The sequence below is a fragment of the Castor canadensis genome, chromosome 5 (assembly GCF_047511655.1).
Source record: "Castor canadensis chromosome 5, mCasCan1.hap1v2, whole genome shotgun sequence".
Taxonomy (NCBI): Eukaryota; Metazoa; Chordata; class Mammalia; order Rodentia; family Castoridae; genus Castor; species Castor canadensis.
The window spans coordinates 28,740,328-28,759,250 of record NC_133390.1 but is presented as its reverse complement, the minus strand read 5'-3'; the positions used below and the strand labels follow the sequence as shown (position 1 = coordinate 28,759,250).

Sequence of the window (18,923 nt, the reverse complement as noted above, 5' to 3'; positions counted from 1 at the left end):
AAAACGCTATCTAGTTTTTTGGGTGTCTTACCTATCCTCATGAAATTATTTTTGTGATTGGAATTATCAACATTACTTTGAACTGTAACTATATATATATATACATACACACATATATATATGTACATGTACACATATATAATTTGGCAGTATTGGGAATTGAACTCAGTGTCTCAGTCTTTCCTAGCAAGTGCTCTATCATTTGAGTCATGCATCTAGTTCTTTTGTCTTTAGCTTGTTTTCAGAGACAGTCTTGCACTTTAGGCTGGCTAGCCTCAGATCAGGATCCTCCTACATCTATCTCCCAAGTAGCTGGTATTAAAGTGTTAAACCACCATGCCTAGCTTTTTTTTGACACAGCTGTGTCAAATAAACTGCAGGCTGAGTTTGGCACAGCCCCAGCCACAGAAGAGGGCAAGGTGCAGCACAGTTGTTTTTCCTGAGCTGTTTATGTTCAGAGAAGTAAAGAGTAGATTTATCTTGTTGACAGCTGTTGCTCCACCTCCTTATTTACCACTGGATGTAACAGACTGGCTGAAGGAGGATGTAAAGTTTTTTGATGGAGGTTTTTTGATGGGGAATTGATGGAAGGTTTTTTGATGGGGATTTTTGGTTGGCTGCCACTGATGCTGATGCTGGCTGTGTGTCTCCACCAGAGCAGCTTTCTGCACGGAGAACTTTATACATAGGCTTTAGAAAAGCTAAGCTAAAGAAAAACTAAAGAGAACATGGGACAGTGCAAGTCTAAGGACTGAGACTTTAAGAGTTATGCTAATGCAGTTGTTAGATGCTGCTGCTGTTGTTTGTCTGCAAGTCTGAGCACCAAGACTTTAAACAGAACATGGGACAATACAAGTATGAGGGCAAAGACTTTAAGAGAGATTATGTTAAAGAAAAGCTAAGAGAAAACAGAGTGAGTCTAAGGAAAGAGACTTTAAAGAATAGAAAAGAAGCAAGGTTTTAAAGAAAGACTTTAGAAGCAAGGCCTTAAAGAACAGAGAAGAAAAGAGAAGTAAAAGAAGTGTTATTAGAGAAAAGAAGCAACAAGGCTGTTCTGCGTCTCCATCCGAGTGTCCCACACACCTGACTCCAGCTTTATGCATGTCTGTCTGTCTATTCTTTGTCTTTTCTACATCTCCAGTCACCCCCAGTTAGGCCAGTTAGGTCAGGAGAACAAGGGAGTGAGAAAAAGCTCCAGTACCTAACTTTTGCATGTTAGGGCCTGGTACAGCTACCCTTCTGTCTCTACTTTCCAAGTAGCTGGGATTTTAGGTATGTGCCAAAACATCTGCCCTGAATTGTAACCATTTTCTTAAATTTATGTTCTGCTTTCTCAAATATCCAGTAGGCTTCTTAGATAGCTTTTTAACCTTAATGTCCAGCACAGTTCTAGATACTAAATCACTTTATCCACCAAATATATGCAAGTCTATGACTTGAAAAAGTATTTTCTACTGTATTTTGCAAGAGCGATACTGTCTGCATAGTTCTTATAAAGTTTTATTGTAACATTCATAAAAATGGAATAAAATACTAACCTCAGTTGAATTGTCTGATTTTGATGTGGAATTATTCCGAAAACGATCAAAATTCCCAAAACTGCTGCTTCGCTATAAAATTAGAAAGGAAAGGAAAAGGAAATTTAGAGTTTGGAACTTTCAGTAAAACTAGTAAATATATTAGATTGTAGTTTAATCAGTATGTCTCTTACATATACCCAAGTTCTTCTCTGTTATATCAAAAGGCACTGAAGATAAGCATATTACTCATATTTTTATATTAACAACTGACATATGCCTACGCTTTGAAATATAGTGCTCATCACCTTGGAGAAAATTTTGGTTAAAATATTTTTAATTTATAGTTCTACTTTTGCTCTTGACAGTAACAACTGAAGAGTCTGTGAACACTAAAATAAGCCTCCTTTAAATGAGCTGAACGTTAACTTATTTCAACTAATAAACAAACAACAAGAAGAAAGGAGAAACAAGCCTCTCAGTCAATCCATGGTTATGCCTCATAAAGGTCAAATTTTTAAGCAACAAAATAACATGAGTGCATTCCCAGTTCTAACTGTGGATAATTTGAAATTCTGTGCTGGATATCAGAAGGATAATGCACACACACTGACCTATTAATAAATTGAAAGGAGCATTTAGGCATGCACAGTTTAAGATTAGGGGTAACACTGAATTTTTCCACACTTCACTGGAATTACAATGAGACCCCTGGGTCTGTTTCAGTCCCTGGTATTGAAGGAAAACTCAATATGTTAACAAGAGACTGTTCTTTTGAATACTTTTTGTGTATAAGCTAAATTATTATTCTTATGCAACTCATTCTAGAAAGGTAATTATAAATAATCCCAATATGCTATAAAGTAAACAGTTCTACTGGACACATTTTCAAATTCTGTAGTCATTGAGTCAAAAATTGGTTTCTTCACTATTTATTTAGTTATATGTATTGTTTGAGATTGTGGCTATCTGCTCTTATGTTCCTTGTACCTATAAATCCAAAGAATATGTCCTGTTTTATAATCTTTATCTAATTTCAAGCTTATTATATATTATAAATAAGCTGGTTTTACTTAAAAAAAGCTAGTAATATAAAAAAAATTAATAATGGGAGTCAGTAATCTACAAAACACAGCCCATTTTAGTCCAAGTTAGCTTCAAAGAATCCTACTCTTTAGAAGTACTTTTATACTCATGAATCCCCAACAGCTGTCTTCATCCCTGTTTCCCTTTTAAATGAGAATAAAAAGACGATGACATGTGACAAGAAGTTAGCCTGATAGACACTGTACTACAGAATATTGCTCCAAGGTTGATGACTGTATTAGACACAATTAACACCTTTTGCTGAGTCTCACCCCTCCTGAGCAAACCCTTCAGGCCTTCTTGCTGGTGACGAGAGGAGAGAAAGAGAAGGGCTAGAAAATGCCAAGTCTTCTGAAGCAGTGCTTACCAACCTAGACAGATTTTTCAGAGCATTAATCACTTCAACTTGCCTAGTAGGTTTCCATCAGGCCATCATGGCTCAGAGATCACAGAGGAAATTGAGAGCACTGTTGTCCTGCTTATAAACAATGTGAAACCAGGGAAATCTATTGCTCTTCTATGTGTTTAAAACATGCGTATGGCCTATTGGAGCCCAGACCTATGGCAACTGTGTAGCCTACATCCAGCTTGCCTCCTGCCCATTAAATATTAATGAGAGTTATAGAGTGATTTTGACTACTGGATAATGGGTCCTGTTGCAGAGGAGGGCACAGAATAGACTCACATCAGCATTTCTCTACAATATCTTCTTCCATTAAGTAATCAATAGTCACCACCTTTTAAAATTAATTCTCCCCCATTATATCAATAAAGAAAAGAAGATTTAGGAGTAATGGTTTAAGAAAGATACAAGACTATTACTTTGATTTTCGTCAATCATCTCATCACTAACCACTCAACAAGTTTAAGGCAAAGGACTTCATTAATCCATATTGACATACTCTTAAAAAACAAATTTCAGGAACAGAGTGTGATGGCTCATGCCTGTAATTCTGGCTACTGGGGAAGTGGAAATAGATTTGAGACCAGCCCAGGCAAAGTTAGTGTGAGATCTTATCTGAAAAACAAACTAGAAACAAGAGGCATGGCTCAAGTGATAGAGTACTTGCCTACCAAGAGCAAGGCCCTGATTTCAATCCCCAAGGCTGCAAACAAACAAAAACAAAAAATAAAAGCAATGAACTAATCACACAAACAAACAAACAAACAAAAGAGCTGCAGTATTTAAGAGAATGTTTTAAAATTTTTATTATTCTCTAGTCTAAAAGTTATGACTTATGATGGGTTATGATGAAAAGGGGTTATGTCTAGTATGAGGAAGGGACAAAGAACAAATCTATAACTCTACTGTCAGGGTTGCTGAAGAAAAGGTGAATCATGTGAAAGCAAAGCCTGCTTCCTACATAACAATCCTTAATAAATGAGAATGAGTTTGATAATTTAACAGATTAGATTTTGCAAATTCGATGTGGTGAAAAAAGTTCCCATTATGACAGCTATTACATAAACAAATAGTTGTCAATAGGAAGAGTAGATTGAATAAAAAGTAGCTTGATAATTCTTTGGTTATGTTAACATTAGATCATATTTAGTCTTTATACTTTATAAAAATGTATACAAGGTCTGAGAGTTTAGCTTGATAATAACAGAGCATGTACTTAGCAAGTGCGAGGTACTAGGTTCAATCCCCGGAATTACCCCCTCTAAAAAATATGTATGCAGTGCTTCCTTATGCAATTAGAAATTCACTTGTGAAATGGCACAAGACCTATGGAGGGAAATCTGGCAATATCTAGCATAATTCATATGTATTTGCACTTAGTCTTAGTGATTAAACTTTTATGCCAGAGAAACATTTGGATATAAATTGATTCACATACCCAAATTCATTATAGCATTTTTATTGAAATGATATAGTGTATCAAAGCAAGAAGGTAGTAATTGAATTATATGTAATAAATCCACACAATGGAAATATATGCAATGGTAAAGTATTGAAATACATCTTTTAATAATGCAATAGAATGACCCTTTGGATGAAATGTAAGTGATAAAAGCAAAATGGAGAAAAGTATATGGAGTAGTCTACCATTTATCTAAGTGAGGAAGTAATGTTTGTGTTATAATACAGGGAAATATGCTTTTCCTTCCTAGAGATATAAGACAAAATGAACATAGTAAAAGGGACAGGAAAGAAAATGTTTCTCTGCATATACTATAGATTTGACTTCAAAACACTACATGTTTCACATATTTATAAACTAAATTAAATTGACATAAAATGTAATCCCTAAAATTTTTAAATCAAAATGAAACAAATTAGTCTAACTGCATATTGAGTTGGTTACTTAAGAGGAAGAAATTTTTAAAAGTGATTTGACAGTCTATACATAGTTGGAAATATGTCAGGGCAAGAAATAATGACTAAGTAATCACAATGTTATTAATAATATTGGTATATATAAAATATATATTGAATTATAATGAAAATAATGTTAGCATCTGGAATCAAGATTCTCAGTATCTGAGAAAAGCAATGCAGATATAACATTAAATGCTAAACAAAATCCTGCAATCTTTAGTGTCAATTAAAAACATCAGTGACAGTTCATGATAGATTTCCTCTTAAGAATGTATATTTTGTAGCTCCATCGACTGAAAAGATCTGGAACAATTACCAGTACCATGGCTTGCTCTTTTTTCCTTTTCTTCTTTCTTTCTTTCTTTTTCTTTCTCTTTCTTTCTTTCTTTCCTTCTTTTTCTTTCTTTCTTTCTTTCTTTCTTTCTTTCTTTCTTTCTTTCTTTCTTTCTTTCTTTCTTTCTTTCTCTCTCTCTCTCTCTCTCTTTCTTTCTTTCTTTCTTTCTTTCTTTCTTTCTCTCTCCCTCTCCCTTTCTTCCTTTCTTTCCTTTCTCTCTCCTTCCTTCCTTTCTTCTTTCTTTCTCTCACAATGTACATGGCCTTCCTAAATACATTTCTCTTAAAAGGAATCAAGTCTCTTTAAAGGGCTGGGACAGAAAACCTACAAGGTCAGCCTGGACACTGTCTCATAAGATAAAAACAAGAGAACTTTCTAAACAATTCAGGGCCCATACTGAAAATTCTCACTGGGATGGATTGTATTAAAAATGGACTAATTTTAATATGGAGAAAAGTGACTGCAATGTGTTGCAATATTAATAGCAATATACCTAACATAAAAATTCATGAATTCATAATCATATTGAAAGGAAAAAAGTCAGTGATTATCAGGGGAAATATGAGTTATATTTTGAAAACTGGCATAAAGTGAAACACCTAAACATTTAAGCTGCTTTTTCTGTATGAAATATATTTTAAACTCACAAAACAATTGATTATGGACAATTACTCTGTATATATGTGTATATACTTGAGTTATATCAACCAAATCCAATCTGTGAATCTTTTTTAGATCAGATAAACCATGATACCAAAATATCCAAGAAATAATTGAAGAAACTTTTTTAATGCCTAGCTATTTGATAATGTTGAGGGAGCACTGTTATTTTATATACTAGTCAAAATAATAAAATGAGGAACAGAAAGTATTTGGGCAAGAAGAAGAAGCACAACTGGGTTTTATTTAATGATTGGGTTTTGTATATATGGGTCAGACTGAACTGTTCTCTACTTTTACATATGCTTGAAATTTCCCATAATAAAATGGCAGGTTAAAAATACTTATACCTACACAAGAGGTTAAAGGGTAATTTATGAAGAATTAATGTTTTCGTAATTTTATTGAGGAACCAATTTGTAAAAATATAACATTACTGATAGGTTTATGGTTATTTGGAGCATAATACACTGAAGAAAAAAACTGGTTTTTAAAATCTGAATTAATTTTAGTATAACTTATTTTCTTTATGAAGATATTTTCCTCATGCCTTTTTGTGATCACATGATGCAGACTGCCTTCCACAGTCTACTTGACTTCCACAGTAATGGTGCTGAACCAGAGTCACTTGTAGTGTTTGAACACATGCAATGAATAATATAAAGAACAAAAGAAGATTCTTTTTATTAATCACGCCTCATCTCTAGTTTTGAGAACAATTTTAATTTTTGCAGAATGTTATTTCTAATGCTGACGGCATTATTAGAAATCATCTAGTTCTCAAAGAGGAAATTGTTGTAGGAACTACAAGTTGTATAAATAATCCTTTTTTAAAAATTTTCCATAGGATGGACTCTGCACTATGCCGTTGCATTACTGAATATTTGTCCTGCCTTTATTTTCAAATAAACTTGCTATCTGAGCAGGATGGGAAATTTGGAACTAAAACAATTTCCTAAAATACTGATCACCCTAGATTTACCAACATGAGGAAAATTATGGAGTTTCTTTTTATAAATGTGAATGCAATTTTTCAGCAAGAGCAAAAGAATTCACCTTAAATTTCTTTCTTAACCAGCTACCAAATTTTGGGTTCATCAAATACAATGCCTTTTCCAACATGACTTAATATTTGGAGAAGGCACTGGTAGAAAAGTTTCACAGTCTATTTCAAAGAAAAAAATCTGCTTGTGTGAGACATCTACAGTATTTTGAAATATACTGGCAAATTAAAAATTACACGCACTCTGCCAACAAGTTCTCACATCTTCTAAATATTGCTCATAAACCATTGGTTAGTAATACACTCTTGAAGACCAGAATTCTGATTCAGCACACCCTTGTATGAATATTCTATTATAAAATGTTAAATCTCAATAAGCTTTTCAGCCTTTATCCAAAAGCATTTGAAAATTTAATTGTTCTAACTAATTCAGGTGCTAAAATCTTTTGAAGAGTGTGAATCAAATTTAACTCACTTAAAATAATCTGTTAAGATTGCCTCAGTGTCAAGTGACTACAGCATCATGTGGTGCCAGTGGAAGATGAGTTGTGTGGGATGTCAAGAGACTGAAGGCTAAAAAACAACCAGAACTGTAAAATCTTGCCTCCAACACTTACATTTTAACCTTAGATAAAGGCAACCTAAAGCTTGAACATGTATCAATGCTCTAAATACTTTCATTGTGCACACAGATTCTAAGAACTCCAGCTCAGTTACCTTTATATCAACTGCAAAATATGTAAAGGAAGTACAGAATTGTGACTCTAACACCATTCTTTGAACTTTGGTCAAAATTTCCATGCAAAAGCTTTACTTTCAGAGTTGATGCACCACTGAAATATTTTCTGCAAACTACCTCAGAGATTACCCAAAGAGGGGGGAAAAACTAGAACTAAGAAAAAAATGCAGAATTTTCTGCAACCTGTGAAGGCGGGTATTCATATCAGCCAATTTAATATAACAAAACAAGTTTTATAAGTAAAAAGAACTGAAATATTTAACATTTTAATTACGTCTCTGCATAATTTACAACCATGTCTAATTATTTTTGTTTCATCCAAAAACTGTAAGTGATATTATACTTTTAGGAATTGAATAGAATTTATGCTATTCTATTTTAATTGAAAGGACTTCTTAAATAACACTGAGATATGTTTTAGGTACTTTTTTTTCAAGTAAAAATCATAATGTGGCAAAAGATGAGTCATTTAACATAACCTATTGTTTTAAAAAGAGTAAAAGAAATGAAGAGAGTTAAAAATTGTGATCATGAATTTGCTACCCTGAAGTGCTCAGATTTTTGTTTTCCCTATTGTAAAGTTTCTACTTGGCCAGCTCACTCATACATTATTGTTTTATTGCATTCTTTGATTCTTTCTATCTCTCTAAAGACTGAACTACTCATAATCAAGTACTCTAAATGCTCCCTTCTGATCCTCCTGGAATTTGTTCATTATACCTACACTTTTTTGAAATCCTCAGGAATTTTTCTAGGGAACCCACTTTAGTAGCTTCTCTAGTACACAGTAATGGTGCCCCTGACTTTGGGCAGGAAGCCAGATGTGCCAACCAGAGGCTCTTCTGCTTATATCCTATTGCTCCTGGGGAATCTGTTTTGGCCCTACTCTGAATCCCCAACCTGCACTAATACTGTTTACCGCTCTTCACAGGGAACTTGAACACACAATAACAAATGTAATACAACATACACAGATTCTCCTAGACTCCACATCTATTCAGATCTTTCTCCAAATTTTGTTGTAGGCCTTTTTCACCATTACTTCTACTCAAATGCATGTTAATTACTGAAACACTGCAACATATTTCAGCTCTTTATCTCCAAATTATTGTCCCTTAATCATCTGACATCCTATCCCTGAATGAATGTTCCCAAAGTACTGATTCTCATCACGCATTCTTGCTCTTCAGTTGTCAAGCTTGCTCCATAAGCTATGGTGGTTACAGAGAGCTCCATGCCAAGCTAATCTGTAATCATTAAATGAATACAATATCGCTCTGCATTTCCGCATTAGATATTGATTTCCCAAGTTATAGATGAGGAAAACTGAGGTTCAGAACATTTAAGCAGTTTTTCCTTAGTCAACAAAATAAAGCTCAAAATCAATATGACTTTGCACACTCATAATTTCTCTTAGAATCTAGTGATGCCAGTCAATCTCATGAAGCAGAATTTCTGACCCCTCTCACTGACCATCTTGGGCATATTCACTTATTTGCAAGGCTCTTGCTCATGATGTCATTATTTTTATTATTAGTAGTAGTAGTAGCATCTTAATAGGATCTCTCATGTTTATGCCCTGAATGACCTAGACTTATTCTCCTATTTACATTTTCCAGGTGGTTAGGATGTCAGGCATGTTGACAACATACTCAAGTTTTATTGGTTGAGATAGGGTCTCATGAACTATTTGCCCAGGGATAGCCTGGAACCATGATCCTCCTGATCTCTACCTCCTTAATACCTAGGATTATAATTGTGAGCCACCATGCCTGGATTGCCATTTATTTTCCTTTCAAGCAGAGTCAGTCTTCTTTCCTGCACATACTTAAACCTAACCCATTTTTCAAGGTCAGGATCAAGTCCCACCTTCCCTATGATGCCATTTTAGTACATACTTCATCCATATTTCTCTAAATATGCTACACCATATTTAGAGAAAATTTCTACAGCTATGAGGCTTGGGGGAAAACCACAATATATGAAAAAATCCTACATTACTCTTCAAGTTAACTGTCAAAAATTATACCTTTCATAGCTATGCAAATGAAATTATAACTTCATCAATTACAATAAATGAAAAAAATTACTAATGTTTAATTAAAGACTGTAAGTTGTATCATACAAATCAGCATAAATAAAAAACTCTGTACTTGTGATAAGGGACCTCTGTATTAGCCAGAAAAGAAGCCTCCTGGGGAAATCTATATCCTATTGATGCCATTGACCAAATAATTTCAATCCATTTGTGTTAAATAGAGCCATAGTTAAATGGCAATATAAATATAAAAGTAACTCCTATAATCCAATTATATTGATGTAAAGAATAAGTGAACTTAAAATATGTAGCAGTTGTCAACTTGGAAATTATTCATTTATAAATATTTATTTATACAGTCCTAACTACTGAGTACACAAAAAGCATTTTGTAGGCATAATGCCTATACCTATAAAATTTGTAGTTAGCCTATAGAATGGCACATTAAAATGATCACAGATTATGGAAGTGAAATTTGCTGAAATCAATACAATATAAATTTGTTTAAGAATTTCAAAGTTATTTATTCTTTTTTTTTTTTTTTTTTTTGCAGTACTAGGGGTTGAACTCAGGGCTTAGCACTTGCTAGACAAGTGCTCTACCACTTTCACTTTGGTTATTTTTGAGAACAGTGTCTGACTTTATTTCCCAGGCCAGCCTGAACCATGAGCCTTCTATTTGTGCTTCCCATGTAGCACAAATGTGTGTCACTATGTCCAGCTATTAATTGAGATGGGTCTTGCAAAATATTTGCCTTGGCTGGCTTCGAACCACTGTCCTCTGCATCTTCATCTCTCAAGTAGCTAGGATTGCAGGCATAAGCCACTGCGTGGCCCCAAATTATTTATTCAATGACATTGTATATTTTTTTGACCAAGAGACTCTTTAGAAATTACCAAAGATAATAATCACTTAAATAATGGTAAAATATCAAAAAGGTGGTGGGATACACACTACATATGAAAAGGATAATTGGCTGATAGTATGTGTTATATCTAATATACTCCCCTCCCAAATTTTCAAGGGAGAGAAAGAAATATTGTCTTTAATTAACATAAGCATTTTGATCACTAGAAAAGTATTTTTTATTTGGTACCAAAATATTTCACTAGGATTTTCTAAGTCTGGATTATCTCTTGAACTCAAAATTGGCAAGAAGTTTTAACTTTTTGTACCAGTATGAATAGTGTGTTTAAAAGTTTTATGGAAATCTAGTGGTGGTGCATATCTGTAATCCCACCTACTCAGAAGGCAGCAGAAGCAGAAGGATCATGAATTTTAGAGTCCAGCCTGGGCAAGTTAGTGAGACATTATCTCAAAAACAATATAAAAATAAAAAGGGCTCAGAGTGTGCCTCAAGTGGAAGACAACTTTCTGAGCCCTGGGTTCAGGGAAAAAGAAAGAGAAGGAGAAGAAGGGGAAGAAGAAGAAGGAAGAGAAGGAGAAGGAGGAGTAGGAAGAAGAGGAGGAAGAGGAAGAGGAGGAGGAGGAAGCTTTATGGAAAGCTGTGTTGAGAAGGGTTCTGAAGCCATTTTCAGGCTTAGAGATAAAAAGATCATAGTTTACTGTGTCCTGTGCATAATGGTTACAGAATACAGTTAAGTATTTGGGGAATGGTGATGGGGAGATAAGTGAGAAACTAAAGAACACGTTTTAAGCATTTGCCATGCTTATCTGAAAGTAAGTGATTTTCTTAAGCGAATTTTGCATTACTAATTTTATTGTCTAGGAAAACTGATACAGGAAAAGTGATACCAAGGATGAATGATTCAAATTTCTAATTACAAAAACATATATTCTCCTGCAATAAATGTAGAATTTAACTTCTATGTGTATAGTTTTATCTATTTATAGCCAAATATTAAATAATATTTTAACCAAACCAATCACATCATTATCAAATACTTTAATCTTATAACTAAACTTCAAAAACAAATACTTTTGCATAAGTAATATTTTGTGTAGGATATGGTGAATAAATACAATGTAACACTGAATATTCTGGTAAAGGAAGGCAACTATTATTGAGAAGCAAAGAACATTGAAATACTGATTGCAGAAGCCTTGCTATATTAGTCATAATCTTAAATATCAAATTTATTCTAGCTTCTTAATAAGTGCCTGATTTTCTCATCTGCTCCACTTACATGTTAAATTATATCTATTATGTATAGTATCATTAATCTAAAAGACAAACTGAGAAAAGTATAAAAGGAAATTATATCTATTCAATTTTAGCATCAAAGGAATTTAATAAGACAAGAGTAACTTATCAGTTTAGTTAAATTGAACAATATCTTTTAGAATCTGAGATGTAAGCCTTTTTTTTTCTTTTTCAATAATCAAGAAGAAAAAAAGTCCTGAAAATTTTTCATTAGCTAACATGATGGAAGAATGTATTAGGGGAAAGAGGTGAGGATTAAATAAAGAGTAACAGAGAGTGAACTTGATAAAAGTAAATTATATGCATATGTATCAGTGTCATAGTGAAATTCCTTTATGCAATTAATTTACAGTAATTTAAAAAAATATGGTATTTTCAAGCCTAAAACACTTTGTGTCATATTTAAGAGTAGAATATGCTCACCCAAACTTTAAGTCCTTGAAAAGTCTCCTAACATGTCTGTCAGTTATACATTATTACCACTAAATCCAGACACTCCCATTTGAAAAACAAAATGATCACAAAGAGTCAGACATTCATTCAGAGTACCCATTTCCTTGAAGTCACAGTTAAGTAAAGGTGTGGAGATGAAGTTGGGGAAACAAAATCCATTGAGTAAACTTTCCTATCAGACTGTAGGCTCCATTAGTCTTAAATGTCCTCTGCATTCTGGGTACACGGTAACCTTTCTACAGGTCTCCCTGAGGGATATTTTCGTCATGCTGTGATCTCCTTGAACGCAAGTAATGACAAACAATAAGCTAATTCTCAGAAAGTTTTTTAAGTCATTTTCACTACTTTTAAATGAGTATATTTGATGCATGATTTTGGTCCCCCTGATTAATGGTCACTGCTAGCCCAGCTTCTGGAGCTGTAATGTTTCCGTGAGCTTCCCTCCAGCAAGGCCCGACCATTAATCCAGAGGCATATGTCAGCTCAGCAGAGCAAGGTCACTCTTCTGCTTCAAGGGGAACCTTTTTAGAAATAATAAAACTGACAGAAAGTTCTTTTTTGCATGCTTTATGCCACCTGAGGTTGAGTGCTGCAGTTAATATCATAAAGCTTATAAACATTCCCATCTCAGGCAGCACCCGCTGCCACTAGGCTTAGGAATTTAAACATTTTTTTTTTCTTAGTAAGAACAGACATGTTTATGTGGGGCAAATATATGGTATGTAATCCCAAACAGGGAAAGAGCAGGAAGAAAAAAATAGTAGTAAGTTTGTGTTAAGATATTTGCAAGAGACCATCGGCTTCTATTGCTTCTTCATACTCAAGTATATTTGTTTTCCTTTCAGCAAATTTGTACTTGGATGCATGAATATTTCATTCTATTAAGGGATACACAGTGGGGGTACAAATGAACTCCATTTAGGGAAATTTTTTGACCTACAATATCATGTCTAATAATTGTAGTATATTTATCTACGAAGGAACTATATTTCTTAAATTCTAAACATTTGTTTCATTGATAACATTTGCTTCAAAATTCATAGATAATTATAATGAAATATTCATAATCTTAAAGTAATTTGCAATTTGTAGATGTTATAACTTAAGCAAATTAAGCAACGCCCACCAACAAATCAAAGAAAAGATGACAGCTATGTAATAATAACAATACAAAGAAAAATATAAGCTTAAATGTTAGAAATTTTACAAATTTAATTGCATATTTTTAATTACTCTTAGTACTTTAAAAATCAGTTGCATAGCCATAACAGTGTAAAATACTCAGAAAAAAATCATGAAACTTCAGTTTGTTCTTCAATATTAAGTATTGAATGCCATATCACTATAGTTTGGAAAATAACTGTTTTGTGGGATTGGGGTTTGAACTCAGGTCTTTGAGCTTGCAAAGCAGGCATCTACTGCTTAAGGCACATTTCTAGTCTGTTTCTGCTCAGGTTATTTTAAAGATGGGGTCTCACACATTATTTTCCTGGGCTGTCCTTGAATCGAGATCCACCTGATCTTACTCTCCAAGTAGCTAGGATTATAAGCATAAGCCACCAGTGCTCAGTTTGTAAAATAAAAATTTTGTGGTAGGTGATTTTGCCTTGAGTCTTATTCTGGAAATTTAAAGTACTAAAATTATGAGGCATGTAGAAAAGAAATATCATTATTTACTTGCTTTCACTTTATTACATAAAGAAAAGTTTGACAAGTCAGGCCATTCCTTTCAGAAATCAACCACCTCAGGGTGACTAACTCATAAGCCAAACTATCAGATACCAAAATTAGCAATATCAAGTTTTGATTTGCTATGAGAAATTCCTTTATCAAGAATGCTTATTCTGCTTAATTGACCAAAAAATTCCCTTCCCTAGTTGAAATGCACATGAGACATTAGCTCATGGCAGAAGTTTGTTTGGTTAGTGTAGGAGAATCATAGTAAAGTCAATTGGGTAGCATTGGGCTAGAAACATGAAGTTACTGTAATAACCTGAATGGCATACTTGATGGGAGTGAAAGATCTGCTGAGTTAAATGGGGCATTTGCTTCAGCCACCCTGCATTTTTTTCTGTAGATGAAGTGCCAAATTCCTACTCTCCCACACACTTTTAGGCTCCCTACAAAACAACACTCTTGCTAACACTTTTTTTTGACCCTTTAGACAGATTATGTTGCAATGTTTGATCATTGTTTTGCTTCATTACATGCTGATTCTACAAACTGTTACTGGTGTGATGTGGGTTTTGCCAAGATCTTTATCCCTGACCTACTTATAAATTTCCCTTCTACAAAATGACTAATATTATCCATTAGTCACTCCACACTCACTGTGAAATAAGAAATTACTATTATTCTCTCTTCTACAACTGTCTTTGATGGTAGCAAGCATATAATAAAGTGCACATGGAGACTGGTTTTTGTTTTTGTTTTTGTTTTTTTGAGATAGTGTCTCACTATGCAGCCTATGCTGGCCTTCTGCCTCAGCCTTTCAAGTGTTGAGATTGCAGGTGTACACCACTACACACAACTCTCACATCATGTCTGAAAGTCAGAGTTCAATCTCTTTTGAATTCTCCAAAATCTCACAGATAGAAATATAAATAAGACACAATCCCTTCTTCTTGATGGTAGATATAGTTAGTGGTGATATTGAAATAAACTATGGCAGAACAACAGTACAGTTGTGGAACAAGTACTGTGATTAGTTAGAAAAGAGGGAGAGATTATTAAGCAAACATATACTACAGGCTAAGAAATTCATATATGGTAATTGCTCCCATTAACTTTATATGACCTGCTTTAACACTTTCTCTATTCCATATTATAACACTGAACTCAAAAGAAACTAGTTAGGATATATCAAAATAGATTCTTCAAACCCAGGTCTGTGTGATTTTGGTCCATGTTGCCTACTGCTTTGCCAGATTGGCCTCCTTAACTCTGCCATGAAATAACTGACTGAGGCTTTCTTGAGAGGGACAATCCAACTAGTTATTAAAATAAGTATGAGTTCATGACTGCCAAGCTGCACTGTAGGCTGAGGGAAAAAAAAAAAAGCATGAGCATGGTCAGAGCATCAGGAACATGGTGGCAGCCTCACTGAACCAACTAAACCAGAACATCTGGCAGTGGAGCCCAGGTGGGGCATTTTTGTAAAGTACCCCAGATGGTTCTAATACGTGGTATAAAGCACTGGTCAAGAGCAAAAAACAGATGTCTTATTAGTGTTCAAATGGTTCCTAGTGTAAGCCTAACTGGATATAGCTGAGGTCCATTTGGATGACAGGGAGGAAGGAGGAATAATATAATAAAAAAATAGAGAAAAAAATAAAACATTGTAGAAGATAGGTAAAGTGGAGGCACTTCCATGGGGAGTCTAGGTTGCTCACAAACAATGTTATAGACTGAATTGTATTCCCACAAATTCATGTATTACTGTCATAATTTTAGTGTTTCTGAAGATGACTGTGTTTGAAGATAAGGTATTCAAAGAAGTAATTAAGTTATAAATATAGCCATTAAAGCGATCCCTAATATAAACCTACTGGTGCCCTTATAAGATGCAGGATACAAAGAGAAAGATACCATGGGTATACATAGAGGAAGAATCAGCAGGAAGTCATCCATCTGCATGCCAAAAAAACAGAGGCCTGGGACAGAGCTTTCCCTTATGGTTCTCAGTGGAAATCAATCCTGCCAGCAACTGGATTTTGGAAAGGGTGGGGGGGCTTAGCCAGATGTCCTGATGAATGGCTCTCTTCATCCATGAGTTCCTCAATCTGCCATCAAAGACATGTAACAAACTTATACTCTTAATGGAGGAAATTTCTGTTCTCTACTAAGAAACTAATATGAATATCTTGTTTGTATAAATTCACCTAAATCTGTAATACTGCAAAGGAAGAGAAATGGGTCCGTTTGACAATGGTAAATTGGAAAAGTTAGATATGTAGAGTATGGACTTGATTCCATTATATAAAAACACAATCTTCATGCATAATGAAGCTATTTATCTCCGAAGCAAGGCTAGGAAAGATTAAAGAATAGGTTCCTGATTAAATTGACTTTTCTTTTTTGACAGTACTGAGGTTTGAACTCAGGGTATCATGCTTGCTAGGCAGGTGCTCTCCCACTTGAGCCACTCCACTAGCCCAATTAAGTTGATTTTTAACAAGCAAAGTGCTTTGGTAGTCAAGATAGTGACTTTATACTTTTCCTAAAGGTTATAGAATCCAAATTTCAAAGTGAAGGGGAAGTTACACTGTCTTATTAACCTTGGCTATTTATCTTCTGACCTTTCTGCATGTTGTCAGGGCACTTCTTAAGCACAATCTATTTGACCCCAAAACCTTTTGTTACTTGGTTGGGATAAAATTTGATTACAGATTCAAATTTTTTAAGATGGGAAAGTAAAATGAATTACTGATTTGTGGGAGATAAATATTCATAGCTAAAATTATTCAACATTTTAATCAATTACACATAGGGAAATGTACAAGTTCTGAGTTCATTTCTTTGAGGCTGTCTAAAAATTAAAAGCAAATGCAACAGGATATTTCATTTTTAATGAAAAGGAAAATGTCTTTGGGAAGTTGCACATCAACTTTGGGGTGAATTTCTGATAGCTTTGAGCAGTGAGATGAGATCATTTCTGCTTTTAAGGTGGGTACCAGCTGGAAACAAAAATGATATGGAGATGTGGTAACCTGTGTGTTTCTCATCATTAAAGTGCATAGGGTAAGTTTCCTATACTATAAATATGCCAAATAAATTGCAAATTGCAAGACTTTACAACAGCCAATGGAACATGCTGCTTTTCTTATCTGAGTCACAATAGATCATCTCTTGCCAAGTTTCTTCAAATGTCTCCTCACCAGTCTCCCTGTTTCTTCCCTCACTCCCTTCAGTGTATTTGTAACGGAAATCCACAATAAAGCCACTAAATTCTAAGCCAGATCCTGTCACTTCTTATAGTCTTTCAATACTAGCCCAAATTGTTTTAATGGCCTAGAAGGTCATTAGAAGTATGATCTAGCTCTGTCTGGTCACTAGCTCCTGTGTACTATGCTCCATCATTTCTCAAACCTATGCGCAATCCCACCGCCTCTGCACCTGCTCCTCCCGGTGTGCAGAATATGATTTCCTCTGCCCAATCCAATCACCAGGTCCTTTATTCCTTTGCTCTTTCAGCTCCTCTGTCAAATGCTTCATTCTCACCAAAGTTTCCTATTCTCTCATATTTGCTATCCCTCTTCCTTATTCATTTTCCTTCTTTCTTGACATTTGTCATTGCTGAACATACTATTCATTTAACATGTTTATTGTCTGTCATCCTCAGTAAATATAAGACCTATGAGGACAGGGATCTTTGTTTTGTTCACCACTGTATCTCCAAGTACATAGTTCATATTCTTCATAGTAAGCATCCAATGGATAGTTGTTGAATGGAAAAATGAGTGAATAAAAGGATTAGTGAATTAATCTAAGTCTTTTTGCAAAGATAAGTTAAAAAAAAACACTATAAAGCTAAATTTTAAAAAATCTTGATGCCCAGCCACTTTCTATAGTAGGTAAATTAAAATACTTTGGGGAAGGAATCCAATCACCATTTTAAAAATCATTCTCCAGTCATTCTAATGTTCAACCTAATTAACACAGAACTACTGATTACCTTATTAAAACATATATTCAGATTTATTTAGTAGGCCTGAGGCAGGCCAGAGACTCTGCATTGCCAATTTTGTTGGTCTGCAAAATCATGTTGAGTAGCAAGTACTTAAGTCCACATTTAGCTCAATTTTGGTGACCCTTGGGGTACCTTTTAACATGGTCTTTACTTCATTTTTTCTTGATTTGTCTTATTTGGTTTTAGTTTTACATGTGCATTGTAGTTTATTTCAAATTACTTTTAGAAAAATAATGACATGAATACTAAGTAAATGCATAATGAGGAGAATCTTTTGAAAGATCTTTTTTTAGGGAAAAAGAGGTAATAACCAAAATTAAAAATAAACATTTTTTTATACCACCACTTTTAAAATGGAGAAAGAGTAAATCTGGTGTGTTATCTACATTTCAGAAAACTTTGTTTAAAAAATCAAATAGTCAACTGAAATTATCTAAATTTAATATCTTAAAACTATACACCAGATGAAGAAGAAATAATAGTACTGATACTTAGATATAGAAAAGCTGCCCCATAAATCCTAAATCAACGTTTTTACCAGTCATAATACCGCGAACACAATATTTCATGCCTACAGGATTGTTTGCCTTCCTATAATTTGTTGAAAAAACATTGTCCAATAGGAAAAGGGGAACAGGTACTAGAGAAAAGGTTAGATCAAAAAGAATTAACCTAGAAGGTAACACCCATGCACAGGAAATCAATGTGAGTCAATGCTCTGTATAGCTATCCTTATCTCAACCAGCAAAACCCCTTGTTCCTTCCTATTATTGCTTATACTCTCTCTACAACAAAATTAGAGATAAGGGCAAAATAGTTTCTGCTGGGTATTGAGGGGGGGAGCGGGAGGGGTGGAGTGGGTGGTAAGGGAGGGGGTGGGGGCAGGGGGGAGAAATGAACCAAGCCTTGTATGCACA

The 18,923-nt window shown here is 34.4% G+C and overlaps 1 protein-coding gene across 1 annotated transcript in view; it reads right to left on the bottom strand.

The window, feature by feature from the left end:
* The window catches only part of Samsn1 (SAM domain, SH3 domain and nuclear localization signals 1), a 141,955-nt gene that overhangs the window by 29,289 nt on the left and 93,743 nt on the right, over positions 1-18,923 (bottom strand). Inside the window, 1 exon segment of the mRNA XM_074072884.1 lies at positions 1,539-1,610. Within this exon segment, the coding sequence (XP_073928985.1) occupies positions 1,539-1,610 (72 nt within the window).